Source organism: Denticeps clupeoides, chromosome 14 (assembly GCF_900700375.1).
Source record: "Denticeps clupeoides chromosome 14, fDenClu1.1, whole genome shotgun sequence".
Taxonomy (NCBI): domain Eukaryota; kingdom Metazoa; phylum Chordata; class Actinopteri; order Clupeiformes; family Denticipitidae; genus Denticeps; species Denticeps clupeoides.
The window spans coordinates 20,023,007-20,043,245 of record NC_041720.1 but is presented as its reverse complement, the minus strand read 5'-3'; the positions used below and the strand labels follow the sequence as shown (position 1 = coordinate 20,043,245).

Genomic DNA, 20,239 nt, shown 5'->3' with positions numbered 1-20,239 from the left:
CATACACATTTAACAAACAAATACAAAATGTATAAATACATTATAATTTTTCTTAGTCTAGCACCCAACACTCTCCGAGCATGTTCTTCAATGACAAGTCTAAGCCTTATCAGGGCTCTTAGTTTGTATACTTGATATTCTATAGAAATCGAACGAGAATTGCTGGTGTCTTCCCATTGTAAGTCGCTTTGGATAAAAGCGTCTGCCAAATAAAGTAAAGTAAAGTAAAGTAAAGTAAAGTAAAGCACAAAAGCAAGCATTTTACACTCACTATTGTTGAATTTGTGATTTTACTGTGTAATTTGCTCTGAATAAGGGCATCTGATAAATGCTGTAAATGTGTCATGATCTGGTCCGAAAGGGGTTACTCCATGATTCACTGGAGCACTGAATGGAGTTTCACTGTTGTCCTGTGTAATGTTCCCTAATCACCTGTGTCAAATGTATAAAGCTGCCCTGTTCGTTTCTGTTCGCCGTCAGGTCTTTGAAGTTATGTTCCATGTTCACCAGTGTCTCGGATGTCTCCCCTGTTTTCTCCCACTACACAAGATCAATTGGTCATTTACTCACATGGTTTATGCTGACAACACACAACTCATCTTCTGTTTCCCCAGTACAAGCTGCTTCCAAAGCTCGGCTCAACTCAGGGATCTCTCCTTCTGCAACTGTACACAACTTTGAAGTAACTTTAGACAAGCAACTGTTGTTCTCGACTCACATCACCAATCTTCCCTGCTCATGTAGATTCCTTCTGTACAATATCAGATGGATCCGCCCTTATCTATCAACACAAGCCACCCAAATTCAGTCCCTAGTAATCTCACGACTGGATTACTGTAACTCCATAGTAGCAGGTCCACCTCTGAATGCCATCCAGCCTCTACAACTAATACAAAATGCAGCAGCATGACTGGTTTTCAACTCCCCCAAGTTTTCCCACACCACCCCACTGCTACACTCCCTCCACTGGCTTCCAGTACCTGTCCAGATTCAAAATACTGATGCTGACCTACAAAGCCAAACATGGAGTAGCACAATCCTACCTCACAGCCCGTATTAGTCCTCACACAACACCTCGCATTCTCAGACCCTCCAGTACTGCTTGCCTGGTCCCTCCACCCCTGAAGGTATGAGGAAGACACTCATCTAGTGTCTTCTCTGTCTTGGCCCCTAGATGGTGGAATGAACTTCTTCTCAAGGTCTGAACAGCAGAGTTGCTGAGTATTTTCAAACAGCTGCTTAAGACAACAGGATAACAGGGTTTGCTATATGCTGTAAATGTAAATCCCACAAGGACTTTCTTTGCACTTTAACATGCTTGTAATATCTAGGGACTGAGTCTGCAAAGAAACAACAGTTTGCATTGAAAAAGCATAGCCTGCTAGTTTGTCACACTTCCACAAGTTAGACGCAGCAAGACTGCTGAAGCTAGAGGGATCTTCAGATGGAACAGTATCATTATAACGCACATACACTTTGGACCATGACAGTTGAAACCTACTCTGCACTGTCCAGTACCTTCAGATACTTTCTCCAATGCACCATGTTGGACTGTTTTAATACCATCCCTGCTTGGACACCTATTGCATGCTCACGCTACCCAGGAAGTGGCTCCCTTTCTGACTCACTTCTTCCCAAGGTGTCTCCCTTATTCCTTGGGTACTGAAAATGTCTGTACCCCTAAAAAATATACATCCAGAAGCAGCTGTCATAATTCAATGGCAAGTTACAATTTTTCTCGATTGCTTAAACACATTTCTTGAAACTATGCCTCGTATTCTCAAAACAGTAAACTCAAATCCATAACGTCTCACCCAATTTCCCCAAACATCGTATTTTCAGGTCAGAATGAAGCTCTACACTCAAAACCATTTACTCTTGCTGAAAAACAAACTTTGCCCACAAACATCACACATAAGGCCTCAAAACACACACACACACACACACTACAACATAGTCTTACATATTGGTGCAATAAATTAAAAACAATATTTCCAAAACTGGCAAGTTATGTTGCTTGTGGCTCTTCCCCTCAAAAACCTTTTCACATGAACACAAAAGATGCAACCAATGTATATATAGTGGCACATTTTTATTAATGTATAGTACAACACACACCAAAAACATTATTCCACCTCAGCATCCTGTCTTTGGTCTGGGTCAGGCCAGAGAATCTCATCCACATCACAGGCTATATTGGCCCTAGCCAGGCAGCGGGGGTAAAATCCTCTTGCATGCCTGATCCACCCCTGGCATGCATCTGCTGATATGTCTAGGCAGGCTTCTTCCATGGCCTGGAGGAGGTGAACACGGACATAAGGTTCTCTGTCATACACTTTCAACCGCCATGCCGAAAATAACTATCGGGTTTAGAAAGGGAGAGTATGCAGGCAGAAAGATGTTAGAAAACCTTGGGTTATTGGTAAACCAGTAATGAACCAGAGCAGCATGATGGAAGCTGACGTTCTCCCAAACAACAACGTAGTGAGGCTGCTCTGACTGTGCTGGTTCCCTGTAGTCCAGCTGGAACATATGTTGTCTGAAACCATCAAGAAAAGCAAGGAGAAGCACAGTGTTTTAGGGTCCTAGAATGGCATGGCAGTAGAGTACCCCTCGTTGGCTGATGGTTGCGCACATAGTGACATTCCCTCCACGCTGACCAGGGACATTTACAATAGCCCGATGGCCAATTATGTTCCTCCCCCTTCTCCTCCTTTTGGTCAGGTTAAAACCTGCCTCATCCACAAAGATAATTTCATGGGGAACCGGCAGTCCTTCAATCTCAAATATTCTCTGCAAAACACATAACACAGTAGAGTAAATCGCTACCCTGAACCACAGTTCAAGAGTGCACAAATGGCAGCATAAACTGCCATTATGGGATGAAACACAATACTTCATACAATACCAAAACTCATACCTGAACATATTCCGCTCGTTGGTTTTTCACTCTGTCAGAGTTTCGTTCAAAAGGGACGCAGTATGCCTGTTTCATTCGGAGTTGGTTCTTTCGGAGAAACTTGAGTTTAGTAACTCAAAAGTTACTGTACAGAGCAGTCTTACTGCAAGTACACCTACCTGTTTTCCTCCCTGAAGGTTCTGATGATGGAGGCAACAGTGAAGCAACTCAAATTTGGCTGTACTCGTTGCCCAGCCTCCCTCATAGTCATACCATGGACAAGGGCATGGTCAACTAAAGTGGCTTGAATTTCATCCGAGATCACTTGTCTCCTTGCCCTTGCTCTTCCCCTTCCTTGTCGCCGTTGTCCTCCTCCTCCCTGGTGTCCTAGACCTCCTCCTCAATCTTCCTCTCCCTTCACCACGTCCTCCTTCACCACGTCCTCCTCAAACCTCCTCCTCCTCCTCCACCTCCCTGGTGTCCTAGACCTCCTTCTCCTCTTCCTCCTCCTCCACCACGTCCTCCTCAACCTCCTCCTTCACCACGTCCTCCTCCTTGACCTCTTCCTTTGCATCTCTTTGGATCCATTGTTTCAAACCTGAATGAGCTGACTTTGGCCCTTTTATCTACCCATCAAAGTTTCTGATTGGTGTGTGATAAATTTTGACTCCTAGTGTTTCCACTTGGTTAATTGTGTGCTAATTGAGCTCAAGCTGTGCTGACTTAAGTTAACATTATTGAATGCTAGTGCTTTCCAAATGACCACATGGTGTAAGCACTGAAAAATGTAGGGATTTGTGTGTAAAGTTTTGCAGTAACAGTTCACCAAATCTGACTCGTGTGTTAATAGTATTTATAGTTCAGGGAAATGGGTGTACTTTTTGAAAAATAGCATTATGGTTTTGAAATTTTAGTTCAAAAGATTGGTAATAGTGTTTTAGCAATCGAGAAAAACTGTAATTAACTTGTTCTCCCTGTTGTTAGGATAGAGCTTGATTGACCAGGGCTCAATCAAAATGGTGGAAGTGGCAACTTCCTTTCCAAATAAGGCTATAAAAGCATGCAGTGTCACAAGATCATGATTATACCTCAGCAATTATACCACATCACTACAATGTGTACGGAATGTTGAAATAAGTTGTGGATTGTAATACCTGCACCACAACAGACATACAGCTGAATTTCAGATTTGAAGGTCAAATTCCCAGATGTTCCCAAAACTCCCAGATCTCCTGTTGACAGCTCTGATGCTTGTAGAGAAATTATGCAAATGTACTTGTTAAACTGAGAGTGGAGATGTTAAGAATATGTAATGAGCCCACATATGAAATCAAAATGTACCTGAAATCTGAACAGCCTGCTGAATCAAATTTTTCACTGTTATTAGTGATTTTGACAGGGCACAATAGAAAAATCTATAAAACAAATTTCTGCAATATATACGTGTAGAAGTGAGAGTATACAACTTGATGAGTCAGATGTATCTGCTGTATAGTGTACTCTGTTGCCAAAAGAAAATGCTGTAAAAGGTTTTTCAAAATTGTAAAGCCTTCCACATTTTAATGAGTGAGATTTACAACTAATTTCTCATCCCACTTCATAGTTAATACTGCCAGACATTAAGTTTCCTCCAGGACAGATGCTATAGAGCTTATTTCTGTAATTAAATTACCAGCAATATGGAGGTGAGGGAGAGTGTGGTGGCCATCTGAATCCAAAACCCAGGAGATTTTTGGCCATGCTTCCAGACAGAATAATATCTCCCAGCTATGGTCGTAGCAGGTTAATGTCTAAAATCACTTTCCTCTGGTAAACAGTCACTTGGATAAAACTGCAAACTCTTGACCCACATTAATATGGCTCTTAATTTATATAGGGACAATGTTCAGATGTGAAGTGTTATTAAACACAATTCCATCTAATTGAGATTCTGTAGCACACCATACCAAGTCCATACTTGCATGGAAGAAGCACAGTATTAAACATTACTTATTAACCATTTGTTGCCATGGTGATAAATTTCATTTATCATTTTGAAAATTCAATTATGCTTATTTTCAGAAGAAAAACTGAAAGTCTAAAAATCCAGCATGCAGTGCAGCATGCTTCTTTAATAAGGTATTCAGCCTTCGTGGTACTGTAGGCACATGTCAGAAGGACGTCAGCTGGAAGACATCACCTGTGGCCAATCCAGACATGAGTTAAAAGGCGCCATGCAGCCGCCCGTCTGGAGTGGCGGCATTTTCCTGAACTTTTTGTGAACTTGACCTGAAGCAGACAAGATCACCACCATCCTCACGGTCCGCATGGGGCTGGGACGCAGCCCTTTGGCAGCAGGGAGAGAGGAACAAGATGGGTTTTTGGGACTTCCTGGAGAGACTGAGGGCGGAGTCTGAGCCAGTGATCGAACCGTGCCCCACCACCACACCCAGCACCACCCAGCGGCAGTTAGGATTTGGTGCATAAGACCTGTCACTGGCCAGGAGGGTCACGCCTCCCATGATCCTGGTTGTGCCCCCTGAGGAGGTCCCGGAGAGCCCAGAGAGGGAGCCAGACGACCCTCTCTGGCATAAACGGTTGCCGGAGGGTCCAGGGCTGCCTCCCTGCGCGGGGCAGGGAGCGACACAGGAAGCGCCAAAGGGTACATGCGGAGACAGGAAGACCCGGAATGGGTGCCCCATGTTTTATGTGTGCAGGCTCGAGGGACCGAGGCCGCCATGCGGGACCACGTCGGGGAGCCAGCCAGAGGGTTCGGGTCCGCAAGTGGGTCCAAGTGGGTCCGCAAGTTCCTCCTCCACTGATGGCACAACTGGGGCTCTGAGGATGTAGCCCTTGGAGGGGGGCTCTGTCAGCACTGACGTCAGCTGGAAGACATCACCTGTGGCCAATAAAAGGCGCCATGCTACCATCCACAGTAGAGTTTCCGAGTTCAGCCCTAGTTCTGGCCCTTTATTGTCTGGTCCCTTGTTCCTCCGGTTCCAGCAGGGTAGCCAGGTTTAGTGACCTATCCTTCGTCTCTTAATAAGGTTCTTCTGTGCTCGCGTTCCCAACAGAGTTTCCAGGTTATACTCCAGTTCTGGCCCCGTGTCACCTGGTACCACCATCCTCCAGTTTTCATTTAATTTTCTTTCTTTGGCCTTGGTCCCCTCCTGGTCCTTGGCCTTGTGCCCTGGAGTGGTGCTTTGGGGACTGTTTTATAACACTCTCCACAGCATCTAATGGCTGCCTGCCACTAGTCGCTGCTGTTTAGACACAGGAATGATTCTCCTGTGTCTCATATCTACCCTTATTATGTCTGTATGTCCACCTGTCACTGTTATGTTCTCCTGACTCACCTGTGCCTTGTTTACACTTTACACTTAATATAATACTTTTTCCCCCACTAAGTCCTTGTCTGTACTTTGTGCAAGTGTCTATACAGCCTGCAACAAACTTATCTTTTTGTATCTGCTCATTATATTGGATCCCCATTATTTGCTATTTATTTGTAAAAGATTTCTCCTCACTCGTACAATCAGCTTTCATCAAGAGCTGCAATTACAAGGGTTTAGAGACCATTGATGAAAATATAACAAGTATTCCCTTTTCATCAACTTGACAATTTCACTAGGTGCTTATGTATTTTGATTCCTATCATGAAGTTGCTTTCAGGCTGATGTTACCCAAAGTACAAAAAAAAAAAAAAGAAAAGTGTTTTTTTAATACATTGATTTCAATTTAGAATTTTTTTTTATTCTTAAACACTTGTGATTTATGCTAAGCCTGACAAGCATAGCAAAACACATTTACAAGTTAGGTATGTGCAGAAATTACTTTTGTTCATAATAAGTGTTATTTCCATCACTCAGTGAAGGCTAGAAGCACCCATTTCATGGCAATTTCTTAAAATCTCTTAAACACTTCAGACAACATTTCAGAATCATTATCTACACCCAGATGAAGCCACCAGAATGACATCACCTCAGCAGCATAACAGATGGCCAGCGAAGGTCATGGTAAAAAAAAAAAGGCCTGGGTTTCTAAATGGCTGCAGAGACCCCCAACAAGACCCAGAGTCAAATAAAAGAAATCTGAACAGTGTCAATGTGTTAATATAACCTCTAATAATAAGACTATATGAATATGACTATTATAAGAATTAATTAGAATTAGACGTGATCATGTAAAAATGTACATAATATAAACAATTTAGCTGTTTATTTAGCCAACATATTAATTTTTATTATTTTGCATGATCCTTTCTCCATTAAAATGTAAACGAAGACAGTATGATTGAATAATGTATAATGAATAATGTTACAGCACCAAGCTCTGTCATTCAAAACAAGGCTCAGTCATAGCCAATTCCACTGCAATAGAATTCATGAAAGAGGTCTGATATTGTTATATTACAAAATAATGCGAGCGCAGTTATTGAGCAGGAGACGCGAATGATTTGATGCATGCCGCGCAGGGAAGGGTTACAGGTTCGGTTCCTGTTGCTCGGCAGTGTGAATGAAGGGGACTGGAGGACAGGCTGGTGTCGGAAAGGGGAGGTGGGCGCTGCAGCATCCGCGTCGCTCGCCATGGTGCTGAAACAGCAGCGCGCTTAACGCCGGGCGCTCAGGACGATCCGAGGACCGGAGACGTTCGGATCGATGGAGCGCGGTCTGGTGCCACAGGACACGTCGTCGGAGAGACGCGCGCATTAGGCTGACCCGCGGAACTCGGATGGCTGTCCACGCTGAAGGCTGAACCGCATGACCGAAACAATGTCTCGCCTGCTGCTCTTCATCAACTCAGTGGCACTGTTTCTGCTGGCCAGTGACATGTTCCTGGTGGGAGCAAGTAAGTCTTCTTCATCTCCAGTCACCCCTCACTCCTGGTTCTTTTCTGCAGAAGGTGGCATCGAATGTCAGTTCCACGGTATGCAGAGGTCTGTGACATTCTGAGAAAATGAGAGTTTGGGGGAATTTCTGCTCATCTAGTGTGCCATTTAAATTATTTCACAAATCTCAGTGTTGAAAATGTTCTATTACACAGAAAGTGCATAGCATTTAAATACCACTTACACATTATATACTGGATTAATACATTCTGGATAAGCATAGAAACCAAATCCGCTAATTGTGATGAATTGCTGCCAGCAAGGTTAATTTGACGTAGAAAATATTAGACATTTGCTGTAATCACTTGTATTTTTTTGTGCAAGTGGCCTTTAGTTGCAATTAATTGAACACGTCATGGATTGTTGCATCCAGCAGGTTTGCTGTCACCTATGCCAGTTGAAGGTTACCATTACATCCCCTGTGCCCAGAAAGGCTGAGAAAATTCTGCCTTGAATTAAGTGAAGACCAATCATCCGAATAAGACAAATCATCTACTGTATGATATTAAGTGACAACTTGCACTTTACCCAATACACAATTTTCAATAATGACTTTGAATATGCTAATAATGATAATAAATAAAATATTTAAATCCTTTCTTTCAATATTTATTAGATGTGGCACATTTATTGTTTGGATGTCCACATGCTCAGCACAGGTCTTCAGAGAAATGTACTTGTGCAACCGTCATATACTGTATGCTGCTCATTAAAAAAGAAACATTTTTCAATATTTAAATATTTTTTAAATCAGTTCTATCACTAAACCTCAATGCTCAACTGCGATTCATGTCCAGGATCCGCTTAAAGTCCACTGCAGCTCCATCTTCATTTTTTTTGATGCACAAAGCCTCGTGCCTTTTGTGGGGACAGTACTTTCAACAACAACATCACCAACAACATTTATTTCTTATATAGCCCAAAATTACATACAGTATGTCTCAATGGGCTTTGACAGGCCCTACAGTTGACACCCCCCACACTTGACCCCTCTGCACACAAGGAAAATCTTCACACACACACAAAACTCTAGGAGAGAAAAAAAAACAGGGTAGAGTGAGCCTGAGAAAAAAGCCTATAGTTGTAGAGGTGGAGAATTCCAAAATGTAGTCTAGTGTCATGGTGTACAGTACGTGTCCGTTATGATGCTACTGGTCCATTTGTTACGGTGGTGGTCACTGTATTTACACTGTATTTCACGAGAACAATGTAATGGTCATTATAAATACACCAATATATACAGATTTTCATGCCAAAAACACTTGAATCTGACATTGAACTCAAGAAAAACAAACAAAACAATTTATTGGTGAATTGCCTTAAATGTCATATCTACACTTGGCAGTACTTAGCATGGCAGTTTGCCAAACTTTTTGTGTCTGCCAAGAATGTGTCAAAAGGAAAAGACCGATGTCTTCCTCTTTGATTTATAGGACAGGTCAGCAACATATTTATTTATGGGCAGAAAATAAAGCATGTAAAAAGTCAGCACATTATGAGGAACAAATAAGGATTTTGCAAAATGATGCCATCTTAAACACTTAGCTTTTACAAAATTAATGCTGAGCATATTGATTTTGGATGACAATTCAAAACGATCTTTAAATATCATTCCACCATATTCAATATTTGCAATTACATCATCACATTCCCAGCTGCTGGATGATGTTCCATTAGACCAGCTGTATCAAAGAAGAAAGACACAACTAAAGATTTAAAGATACATTCTACTTTTAGAAAGGTGACATAGCAGATGAGGTGACCTCTCCATGCAGCACTGAGTGAACCCACCTGAGTTCAGACTCAGCCCAGTGGCAGAATGAGCGATCTGACAGGCAGCAGCTTCTGGGATCTGCTTCTGTGCAGCCCTGCAGTGCAAGAAACCCTACAGGGGCTTAAAACATGTCATACTTGTGCTTGCACTCTGGATCCCTGCACCGGATTTATCTGGTGGGACACAACCGCACTTTTATCTAATTATGAAGCACTGCAGCATTGAGATCTCTTTGCTTTTTTCAACATGGAGCTGTATTCATAGTATTGATTTTTTTGTGTGTGTGTGTGGGTTGTACACTTTTATAACATCACACAGCAGTCTTTCTTTATCCACATCCACCTTTGCCTCAGCTTCTCAGAATAATGATGCTATAGAGGATATGGGAATGTCTTAGTTTCACTTTACACTCTTCTGAAGCACGACACTTAAGGTTTAATTAGCACTGTTAGTTGATTGTATCCCAGTGACAACATTTTGCCATTTTTGGTTTGAGATTGGTGCTTTTTTATGTGCTCCTGTACTTTACCAGGAGTGAGGAGTGAGATTCTATGATAGAAGTGAACAGCCTTCTGGTGAAATTCTGATTGAGTTAATCAGAATAGGTATAATGAATGAATACACTGTTGAGGTTTTATTTGGATTTTAGAATATACAGACACATTTTGCCACTCATGTAAATGAAATATACTGAAATAACTCAACACGTCAGTTCCTCAAACAATTAAGTAAAGAAATATGCTGGTCAACAATTGATATTTTGTGACAGTTCTGGTATACCATCTAAGAGATTATAAAAATATAATTCCAACCATACATTCACTATTAAACCACAAAGCATAAACAATTTGCACACCGTTTGTGCTAATATTTCCATTTTAGCAAGAAAGATATTGTGGCCTGCTCTGTGGGTAGGCAATTTAGTATGACATGGCATCAGCGACAGGGTGGCGGGCCCATGGTCACAGATTACGTTAACCTCCGACTGGAACCTGGCCCATCTGCCCCTGCTTGGAGAGATGGCGCAGCATTTACAGGCCACTGTCAGATGAGATATTCTGACTGAGTCTGACTGCTGGACAGGTCATTGTGGATGGGTTAGGACTAGGCCATGGAATGTGAGCAAGTGAGTATTATTATTATAATTTTTATGTTTTTTTTTTTTTTTAGGAACATGATGTGATAAATATTTATTATGAGTGAACATAAATTTTGGACAGTTTGTCATGACAGCTTCAGTCCAGTTCATCAAGATTTATTACATCATCCCATTATCTTATCCACCTAAGATGGAACCCACCATTCCTGCCACTATGGTTCTGGGCCATATATACAGCACACAATATCATTACTGCTCTATGATGCGGTGGATGAACCACTCACTCCAGTCTCTTGGAGTTTATACATATGTGGCTGGGTATCAGACATCATTCAAGCAGTTACATGCCCCATATACAGAGAGGATATGTCAGCAACTAGAGCAGCAGTTTGATGGTGAAGATAGTATTCTTCATAGGAATTCAACGTCCTGGAAACACAGTGAGTTGAGTTGATGCTAAAGAGCTTGATTTTGGTCTCATCTGACTGTGGTCACAATACCTTGTTGGTAGAGCATAAGAACTGATGGGAGATGGTGGCAACAAGTAATTTTATTAATCTGTTGCATGATTAAATAGGTATTCAGCTTGGCATGCAAATGTGTGGTTATTCCATTCTTTTGTTATTTTCTTTTGACCAGAAAATAACATTTTCCCACAGTACTCAATTATTTTATTTGATCACTAATGTACTTGTGCATTTTTTTAAATAAATGTAATTCTTAAGTTCCTGCAGAGCTCTGCATTTGCTGTTGGCATGGTTGTTACATTGGTGGAGCCATTATTCATGTTGCGTCCTAACATAACAATCATTTCCTGCATCAGCAATACACTTCCAACCCCCATTACACAGAGGACACTTCAGTTTGCACACAGGACTAATGTATTGTGAGGCGGTGAAATGCCACATCTAACCTTGATGAATGCCCAGTGTGGAGCAGATTGCTGAGGCACTGCTGCTGGCAAAATGAATGGCTGAACAAAGGTGTCTTACAATGGACTTGAGTCCTTGGCTTAGAATTTCTGAAGACCTGCAGAATCTGTAACAACTGGAAAAGTAGTTCTGCACATGTTCAGTTGAATGCCATGGCCAGGGAAATAATTTTTATTGGTTTATGTTTTTTAATGAAAATATTTACTTAACATTTAAGGGTGCTGTTGTTACACTGGCAACATCCTGGCACACCAGGTGGCACCATTTCATTGCCTTATTGATCTTATTGCCTTCATGTTTATCCCATTACACATAATTAGTATTATTATTGAAGTTTACGCCTTCCTAACTCTCTTTTCTCATCTGCTTTGCTTTGTCAGTACAACCCATATGAGAGATATCTGTTTTGTATTCTTTGGCTCTGTGTTGAGTACTCATCTAATTCCTTTTCCCTGGTGTGACAAATGTAAGATGTTCTAAGGTTTTACTGACCTTAGTTAGTATGAAAATAGACTGTGGTGGAAAAGCACAAATAAGAATATGAAATGGGAGCTATTATGATGATAAATTATAGTATTATCTATGGATAATACTATAATGGGAAGTTCACTTTGTACTCCTGCCCTACATTCCTACAGTCACTTTTACTATGGTTAAAGACTCAAAAACAGTGTTGCCAGAATTCTCTTGTTGTGTGGTTAAAAGGACAATTTATTAATTAATCTTAAAGCATGTAATATATATATATTCATGTAATACATTCAATACTTTAATATGTAAAATTTTCAATGTTATTTAAATTCAGAATCAGAATCATGTTTGTGAGTGAACACACAAGGAATTTGATTCCGGCCGATGGTGTAAAAAAATGACAATCTAAAAAAGTTTACAGATTTCTGAAATAATACAGGAGTACAAAAAGTGCAGTAGTGAATAGATAACAGTTGTTTAGGAGGGTGACACCGATTAGAAAGAAACTGTTCCTGTGTCGGCTGGTAATGGTCTGCAGACTTGCCAGACTTGCCAGAGGTCAGCAGGTCAAAAAGCCTGTGTCCAGGGTGTGAGGGATCTGTGATGATCTTCCCAATGATCTTTTCTGCCATCCGTACAGTCTCTTCCTGAGCAGCTGCTGCTCCATACCAGACTGTGATGGAGGAACACAGGATGGACTCAAAGACTGCAGCATAGAACTGGGTCAGCAGCTCCTGTGGAAGATTGAACTTCTTCAGTTGTCTAAGGAAGTAAATCCTCTTCTTAAGGATGGAAGAGGATGTTGGTCTCCTCTGTGGTGGAATGGTCGTAACCAAGAACTTGAAGGTCTCCACAGAAGACATTGGGCTGTCAGATATGGTTAGGGGGAAGTCCACTCTCATCTCCTCAGTCTTGAACTTGTTCAGCTCCAGGTTGTTGCTGACAGCACCAGAGTACCAGCCAACCAACTGCCTGTCTGTATGCAGATTTGTCACCATCCTGAATGAGTACAATGATGGTGGTGTCATCGGCAATCTTCATGAGTTTAACCTCTGAGTTCCTAGAGGTGCAATCCTAGGTATAGAGGGAGAAGAGCAGTGGAGTCAGAACATATCCTTGAGGGGAACTAGTACTGGGGTCTCCCCAACTTGCTGCTTCCTATCTGTCAAACTCAACATTATTCTAATATTGCATTGTAAATATGGAAAGCTCTATTTGACGTAATATGGTCAGGCCTATTATTTATGACAAGGCACATTTTACAATCCAATTATTACCAGGCAGTTTCTAGTGGCCAACAATTAGGAGAAATTCTTCTCAATGTTCAGAGCTGCAGTGTAAGAGGCACAGTATGTAGCGAGACCAGCATTAAACACTACACCTTGCTGACCATCTGATCCATCCTGCTCATCTGATTTCTTGAGTTTGTAATATTTGCTAATAGAAGGAGGATAATGTGGAATTGAATATCTGAGGGAGATGGAGATTAATCCTTTCATTGTACTTTCTTGTGTTTATTGTGGTGTTCCAGATTGTGGTGTTCTTTTCTTGCCTGGATGTTAGGCAGGGTTGATTAGCCATGAAAGGATATGAAGCTGACATTGAACTCAATGCTGTGATAGATATTGACTGGCAGACCTCAAATCATTGACCTCCCCTCCTGTCACCACCTCAGTATTGATTGTTCCAATTGATGCTTCAGTGCTGCTACGAAACTCAGTAGTCATTACTGATTTTCCTGTGATAAGGAGAATGAGAGGTTACAGTCAGCTTCAATGCCACATTGTTTGAATGTTTCGTCTGTTGAAAGTTCACATTCAGTTTTATTCTGGGGCAAATTCACAAAGCTCCAGACTGCTCTCTCTTTTATGGATAATTATGAAATTGTCTAGTCTAGATACAGAGTACAGGGACAAACACAAATGTGAGGAGGCAATAATGTAGCAGACAACAGCCGTGAGTAATTCTGGTCTTTATTTACAAAAAGAAAGAATTAAAAACAAAAAGAAACACAAAAATGACAATAAGAAGTAAGACTGACCTCGGAAATGGCTTCAGCCCTATGAGAGAAGCAATAGTGGTGGTGAGCAGGAGCACCTGGCTCAACCAGTATGGGGCACATGCTGTGGCCGAAAGTGCCCTCTTTGTATGCGACCCCCTCACCTGGGTGATGTAACTGCCTTCGTTTACAGGGCCAGGCTCCAGCCAGTGAAGGCCACCAGCTGCACCTAAAACAGACAAATACACACAAAAACCACATACAGATGTAACAGACGAAGCAGATAAACATATTGAAACCACATACGGTTTGAGCAACATTTAATGATGAATCATTATCTTTATTCCACTCTCCACTTATCACAAGATAATTATGGCAAGATATACAATACCCTAACATCTTTGAATCCATCCATCTCCATTATTCATGGCAACTTGGTTCAGGGTTGAGAGGACACTGGAGTCACTGCTGGCCCTGTGCTGTAAAAAAGCCCACAAGGTCAGAACAGTTCACCTGCTTTGCGCCTGCTGCTGTAAGCCATTAGTGCTCCAGAATGTTAGTCGCTGGCTGGACTCTGATTAGCTTGTCTATCTCGTGCTAAATCATGATAGAGTACTCAATAGTGTCTGTGATAAAAATGAGGATGGGCTTCTAGATGGACATAAAACAGATACCAAGATGCTTTTCAAAGACTAAAGGGACAGATGGTTAAAGTGTATGTGTGTGTGTGTTTCGGGTGCACACTTCATGAATATAAAGTCAGCTCTCACATGAAAAAGTAAAAATAGCAATAGCAATTTAAAATGTTTGGGTCACATTCTTAAAATGTGTATGTGTGTTTGCATAGGTCTGGCCTTGAGTGTGGGGAGTTTGTTCTCCCCGTGTTGGAACAGGTTTCCTCCTCTGTCCAAAGGCATGTACACTGGTAAATTGGTGACTGGTGGTTTGAGGGAATCAAGGGGCACTTTGGGTCTACCACTGGGGTAGTTACCTGGGGGATTGCTAACAAAGAGTGTACGTGGAATGGGGGGGGTGTTGGTGGGTGCGGGTGCTTGGGCTTGGTGGAGGGAATTTGCCACTTAAAATCACATTTTCTAAAACAGTGGCATGAAATACGTAGATTTATTTCTTTTGTTAAACAATAAAATGGCATAAAAACTGACATTCAAGCAGCCAATATAATACAGAAGCAACACATGCAGTATGTTATGTCCCTGGGTGCTTTGTGCCAGGGAGTAGTAATGGGGGAATCTCTGCTTGCCATTCTGTGTGTTTTTCCTTTTTCAGGAGTGTCGGCTTGCTCCACACAAGTTCTGGTGACTAATCTGCCAGCATAAGAAGATCACCGAAACAGGAAGTTGACTGCTTAGTGCACGGAGGAGTTTGGAGTGGAGAGAGATTGTTGGAGTTGTAGTAGGAGTTGATAGTGCTTGTATCTAGTGTTAGCTCTCCCTTCTATGTGTACCCTCCTCTGCCCGTGTGTATATTTTTATTTGTGTGGATTCCCCCTCTGTTAGTGTGTTTGGCTTGGTGTCAGTGTTGCATATAGTTGTGTGTGTTTGGTTGAAGGGTTTATGGTGGTGAACATAGAACTAGTCGGTCTTGTCGGACACTGTACAATAAACACATTTTTGTGCACTTTGGTTTGGCCTGTATTTTCCTCCTTGTCGACATCTACCATGTTCATATTGTCCACATTCAATTTCCCTAGACGGGAACATGACGAGTACCATGTTCACTGCATAATGCTACCAAATAATAAAATATCTAAAAATGGAGCAGACAGCAGCTAAATTCATGGTTCTATAAACATTTTATTATCTCTGGTTATCAAAAATTGATCAAAAGATTTTATCATTCGATATGGGACTGTATATCACAATGCACTATGATTAAGCATGCTACAATTTTGTTGGCAAGTGAAATGAATAAAGAAAATGCAAGATAATTATTAATCAATATTAATAAAATATTAATATTTGAAGAGGGGATATATTAGTTGGATCCAGTGGTGGACAAAGTACACAAACCATGCACTTTAGTTGAAATAAAGTTACCCAAAGAAAAAGTTTATTCTAGTTGAAGTAAAAGTCCTCCATGTAAAATTTCATCTTGAGTACAAAAGAATTTGTCTTCATATGTACTTAAGTTACAAAAGTAAAAGTTACTTAATTTACTGTTTAAATACATTAATTTTAAATGAAAGGAATTTGTTACTTCTGACAATTGATTACTCTGGCCCTGATAATTATTAAAATGATCATTTACAATTTACAACATTTATCAGATGTCCTTATCTAACCATCAGAACTGGAACAGAACAATGTTGTTCTGGTTTGATAAATCATGTTATTCTACATTATGTGCTTGGTCGGAAGCCATGACAACAATAAGCAAGTTGCAAGATAATGGAGACAGTGTGGAGCTTTGTGCAAAGATCTGCTAGTTCCTGCATAAATGTGGGTTTGACACGTACCACCCACCTAAACATTGTTGCTGATCAAGAATGTCCCATTGGTATTCCATCTGCTGTCTTATTTCAATAGGATAATGCACTCTTGACTCGCAGAGAATGGTTCAAGAAGGGTTTGAGGAAGACAACAGCAAGTTCAAGATGTTCGCTTGGTTTCCTAATACTCAATTCTGTTGATAGGACATGCTGGAAAGACAAATCTGATCATCTTCACAGCTTACAGGACTTAAAGTATCTGTTAAAGTATCACTGTGGCAGATTTGCCAGATTGAAAATCTTGGCAGGATGTTCAGAATGCTGTGAGAGATAAAAAAACAAGCCAACTTGAAGCAAATTTCAGGCCTGTGGGCTACCACTGGTGATTAGAAATAGGGTAAGGGCTTGTCTATCCAGTTTAGCTATCATGTTCATTCCGTTACCTTCTGAAGGAAAATAGACTTTGCGACACTTTTGGTTTTTAGCTCTGGTCCTGGGAGCACCACTAAACCAAGAACAAAACATCTTATTTGTCAGTTCACTCATGTGCCACAGCCCTCTGCCACATTCTTTTTTCTCTCTCTATCCCTATGCCCCTCTTTTTCTTTGCAGACCGCCCACCTGCCCCTGTCAATGTGTCAGTCATGCACCTCCGAGCTGATTCTGTAACTGTGTCCTGGGAGGTTCCAGAAGGTGATGTGATCATCGGCTTTTCCATCTCGCAGCAGGTGAGTCACGTGTCTTTCATAAAGACTCCATCGAGGACATCTATCATTATCTTTCTCTGTGTGGTTATGTAAAGATATTTTTTCTTGTTAGATTTGGCTCTAGATTGCTGTTTTCAGTTTCTTTTCCCATTTGACTGTGGAAGACATTAGGACTCAGTAACTCTTAAATACTTTTAAATACTTGTGCTATGAATTCTTTCATATTTATTGTGAACAATGAGTTGGAGACATTTTACAAGTGATTATTGTGTAGGTGACAAGAGTGATGAGTTTTAAGACAGAATGTTTCAGGGAATGCACCAAATTGTATAGATTTGGAAGCCAGTACAGTAGATTTGTATATTTTTTCTCGGTTTTACTTTACTTTACTCCGCAGATGCTTTTATCCAAAGCGACTTACAAGAGGACGACACCAGCAATTCTAATTTGGTGTCCATAGATTTTGAGTTACAAAACTGAGAGCCCTGATAAGGCCTAACTTGTCAAGAATAGAACATGCAGGGTAATTGTTAAGTTATTATTATTATTATTATTTTGTGAGTGTGTGTGCATGTGTTAGACTCGTTTGAAATACTTTTTAAACAAGTGGGTTTTCAACTGCTTCTTAAAGGTGGTAGTAGTCTCAGCTAGTGGAGCAAGGCAAGTTGTTCCACCAGCCAGAGGAGAACATAGTTGATTGGGATCGGAGACCCTGTGAAGAGGGAATTTTCAGTCTCATTTCGTTTGCAGATCTGAGAGGGTGTGCAGGAGTGTAGCTAGCTCGTAGTGTGTTGATATAAGAGGGTGCACTTCCATTTACAGCCCAATAGGCAAGCATCAAGTATTTAAACTCCATGCAAGCAGCTACTGGGAGCCAGTGGAGAGAGGTGAGAAGAGGCGTGACGTGGGTGTGTTTCGGCTGGTTGAAAATGAGGCTGGCTGCCATATTTTGGACCATCTGAAGTGGTTTTATTGTGACTGCAGAAGCTCTAGACAGGAGAGAGTTACAATAGTCAAGTTTAGAGATGACCATTGCCTGGATGAGGAGCTGCGTAGCCTGTTGAAAGGAAAGGCCTAAACTTGCGAATGTTGTAGACAGTGAACCTGCAGGATCTGGAGATCGCAGCAACATGATGGTTCAGACTCAGTTTGTCATCATTCCAAAATCCAAGGCTTTTTGCAGATGCCGTGGGTGTTAACAGTAGCGAGCCAATTTGAATTGAGAGGTTTTGCTGAGGAGAGTTGTTGCCCGGAAAGATCAATTTAAATTGGAGGTGTCACTCAGACATCCATGCCGATATGTCTGAGAGATAGGCCGAGATTTTTGTTGCCATGGTGGTATCTTCTGGTGGAAAAGACAAATAGAGCTGGGTGACATCAGCGTAGGAGTGATAGGAAAAGCCATGTGATTGGATGATGTGACCAAGTGAGTTAGTGTATATTATGAATAGAAGGGGGTCAAAGAACAGAGCCTTGTAGAACCCCTGTGGTTACCCTAGAGAGGACAGATGTCTCACCTCCTCATGATACCTTGAAGGACCTGTCTTGAAGATATGTTATGGTTGGCTGTCTATCTCCAGGACTCTTAATGATACCAGAGAAGGAAAATAATGCGTTTTCAATTAATGTATAGTTAATTAAAACAACAGAGGCTATGCAATGCATGGGCACCTGCTTGCATGAGTGCACACACAGATTTGCACAACATTACACAGAATGTCTGTTTCACAGAAGCGATTTACAAAAGATTACAGAGATTTTCACACCTTAGGCACAGATATGGATTGTGAGGTTATCTCCATGTCAAAAAAAGCCCTGGCTTGCCAATAACCACACATACCATCCAAAGCAAAAGTACCATCCCCCCACACTGCACCTCGGGCACCTGTCATGGCTGCCCATTGCCAAGGGTGATGGGTATAAAGCAGAGGAACAATATTTACAATAATATCCACCGAGTCTCTACCTGAGTATATGACAATGGGTGCATTCAGAAAGTATTCACAGTGCATCACATATTCAATTTATGTCCCAGCCTTAATCCAAAATGGATTAAATGTGTCACGATCCGGTCCGAAAAGGGGTTTCACTGTTGTCCTGTGAAATGTTCCCTAATCATTTTCACCTGTGTCAAATGTACAAAGCTGCCCTGTTCGTTTCTGTTCACCGTCCTGTGATTTACAATTAAACCCCTGTTTCGTGATATCAGGTGATAGCGTCCTTCATTTCTCGTCACTCTTCGTCCTGCTCTCCGTTCACCTGCCTCGCCATGCCCGCATGGACGTGACAAAATGCATGTTTTTTTTTTTTATCAGAACACCCAATAATGACAGTGTGAAAGACATTTTCTTGAGGTTATAGCAAATAAAAAAAAATCACATGTATTTATATTTATAGTATTGATAGCCTTTGCTCAAAACTTTGTTGATGCACCTTTGGCAGAAATTACAGCCTCAAGTCTTTTTGAATATGATGGTACACAAGCTTGGCACACCCATACTTGGCCAGCTTCACCCATTCCTTGTTGCGACACCTCTCAAGCTCTGTGAGGTTCAATGGGAAGCATCGGTGCACAGCCATTTTACGATCTCTCCTGAGATGTTCAATTGGCTTCAAGTCTCTGGCTTGGACACACAAGGATATCAAGTAGTCCTGAAGCCACTCGTTGGATATCTTGGCTGCTTAGGGTTGTTGGCCTGCTGAAAGATGAACCGTCACCCAATCTGAGTTCAAGAGAACACTGGAGCAGGTGTTCATCCAGAATCCTGACTAGTCTCCCACTTCCTGCAGCAGAGAAACATCCCCAAAACATGTTGCTGCCACCACCATCCTTTACGGTAGGGGTGGCAGTGGACCGGTGTTGCGGTGCTCGGTTTCCTCCAAATGTGACACCTGCCATTCACAGAGAATTTTGTTTCTCATGGTCTGAGAGTCCTTCAGGTGCCTAATGCAAACCCCAAGTGGGCAGACGTGTCTTTTACTAAGAAGTGTCTTCCGTCTGACCACTCTACCATACATGCCTGATTGGTGGATTGCTATAGA

At 41.5% G+C, this 20,239-nt stretch overlaps 1 protein-coding gene across 1 annotated transcript in view; it reads left to right on the top strand.

Annotated features, from left to right (window-relative positions):
* The first annotated feature begins 7,400 nt into the window (after window positions 1-7,400).
* fndc4a (fibronectin type III domain containing 4a) overlaps window positions 7,401-20,239 on the top strand; it is a 36,335-nt gene continuing 23,496 nt past the window's right edge. Inside the window, exons 1-2 of the mRNA XM_028953585.1 lie at window positions 7,401-7,726; window positions 17,103-17,218. Coding sequence (XP_028809418.1) covers window positions 7,639-7,726; window positions 17,103-17,218 — 204 coding nt within the window. The 5' untranslated portion in view covers window positions 7,401-7,638. The remainder of the gene's footprint in view (window positions 7,727-17,102; window positions 17,219-20,239) is intronic.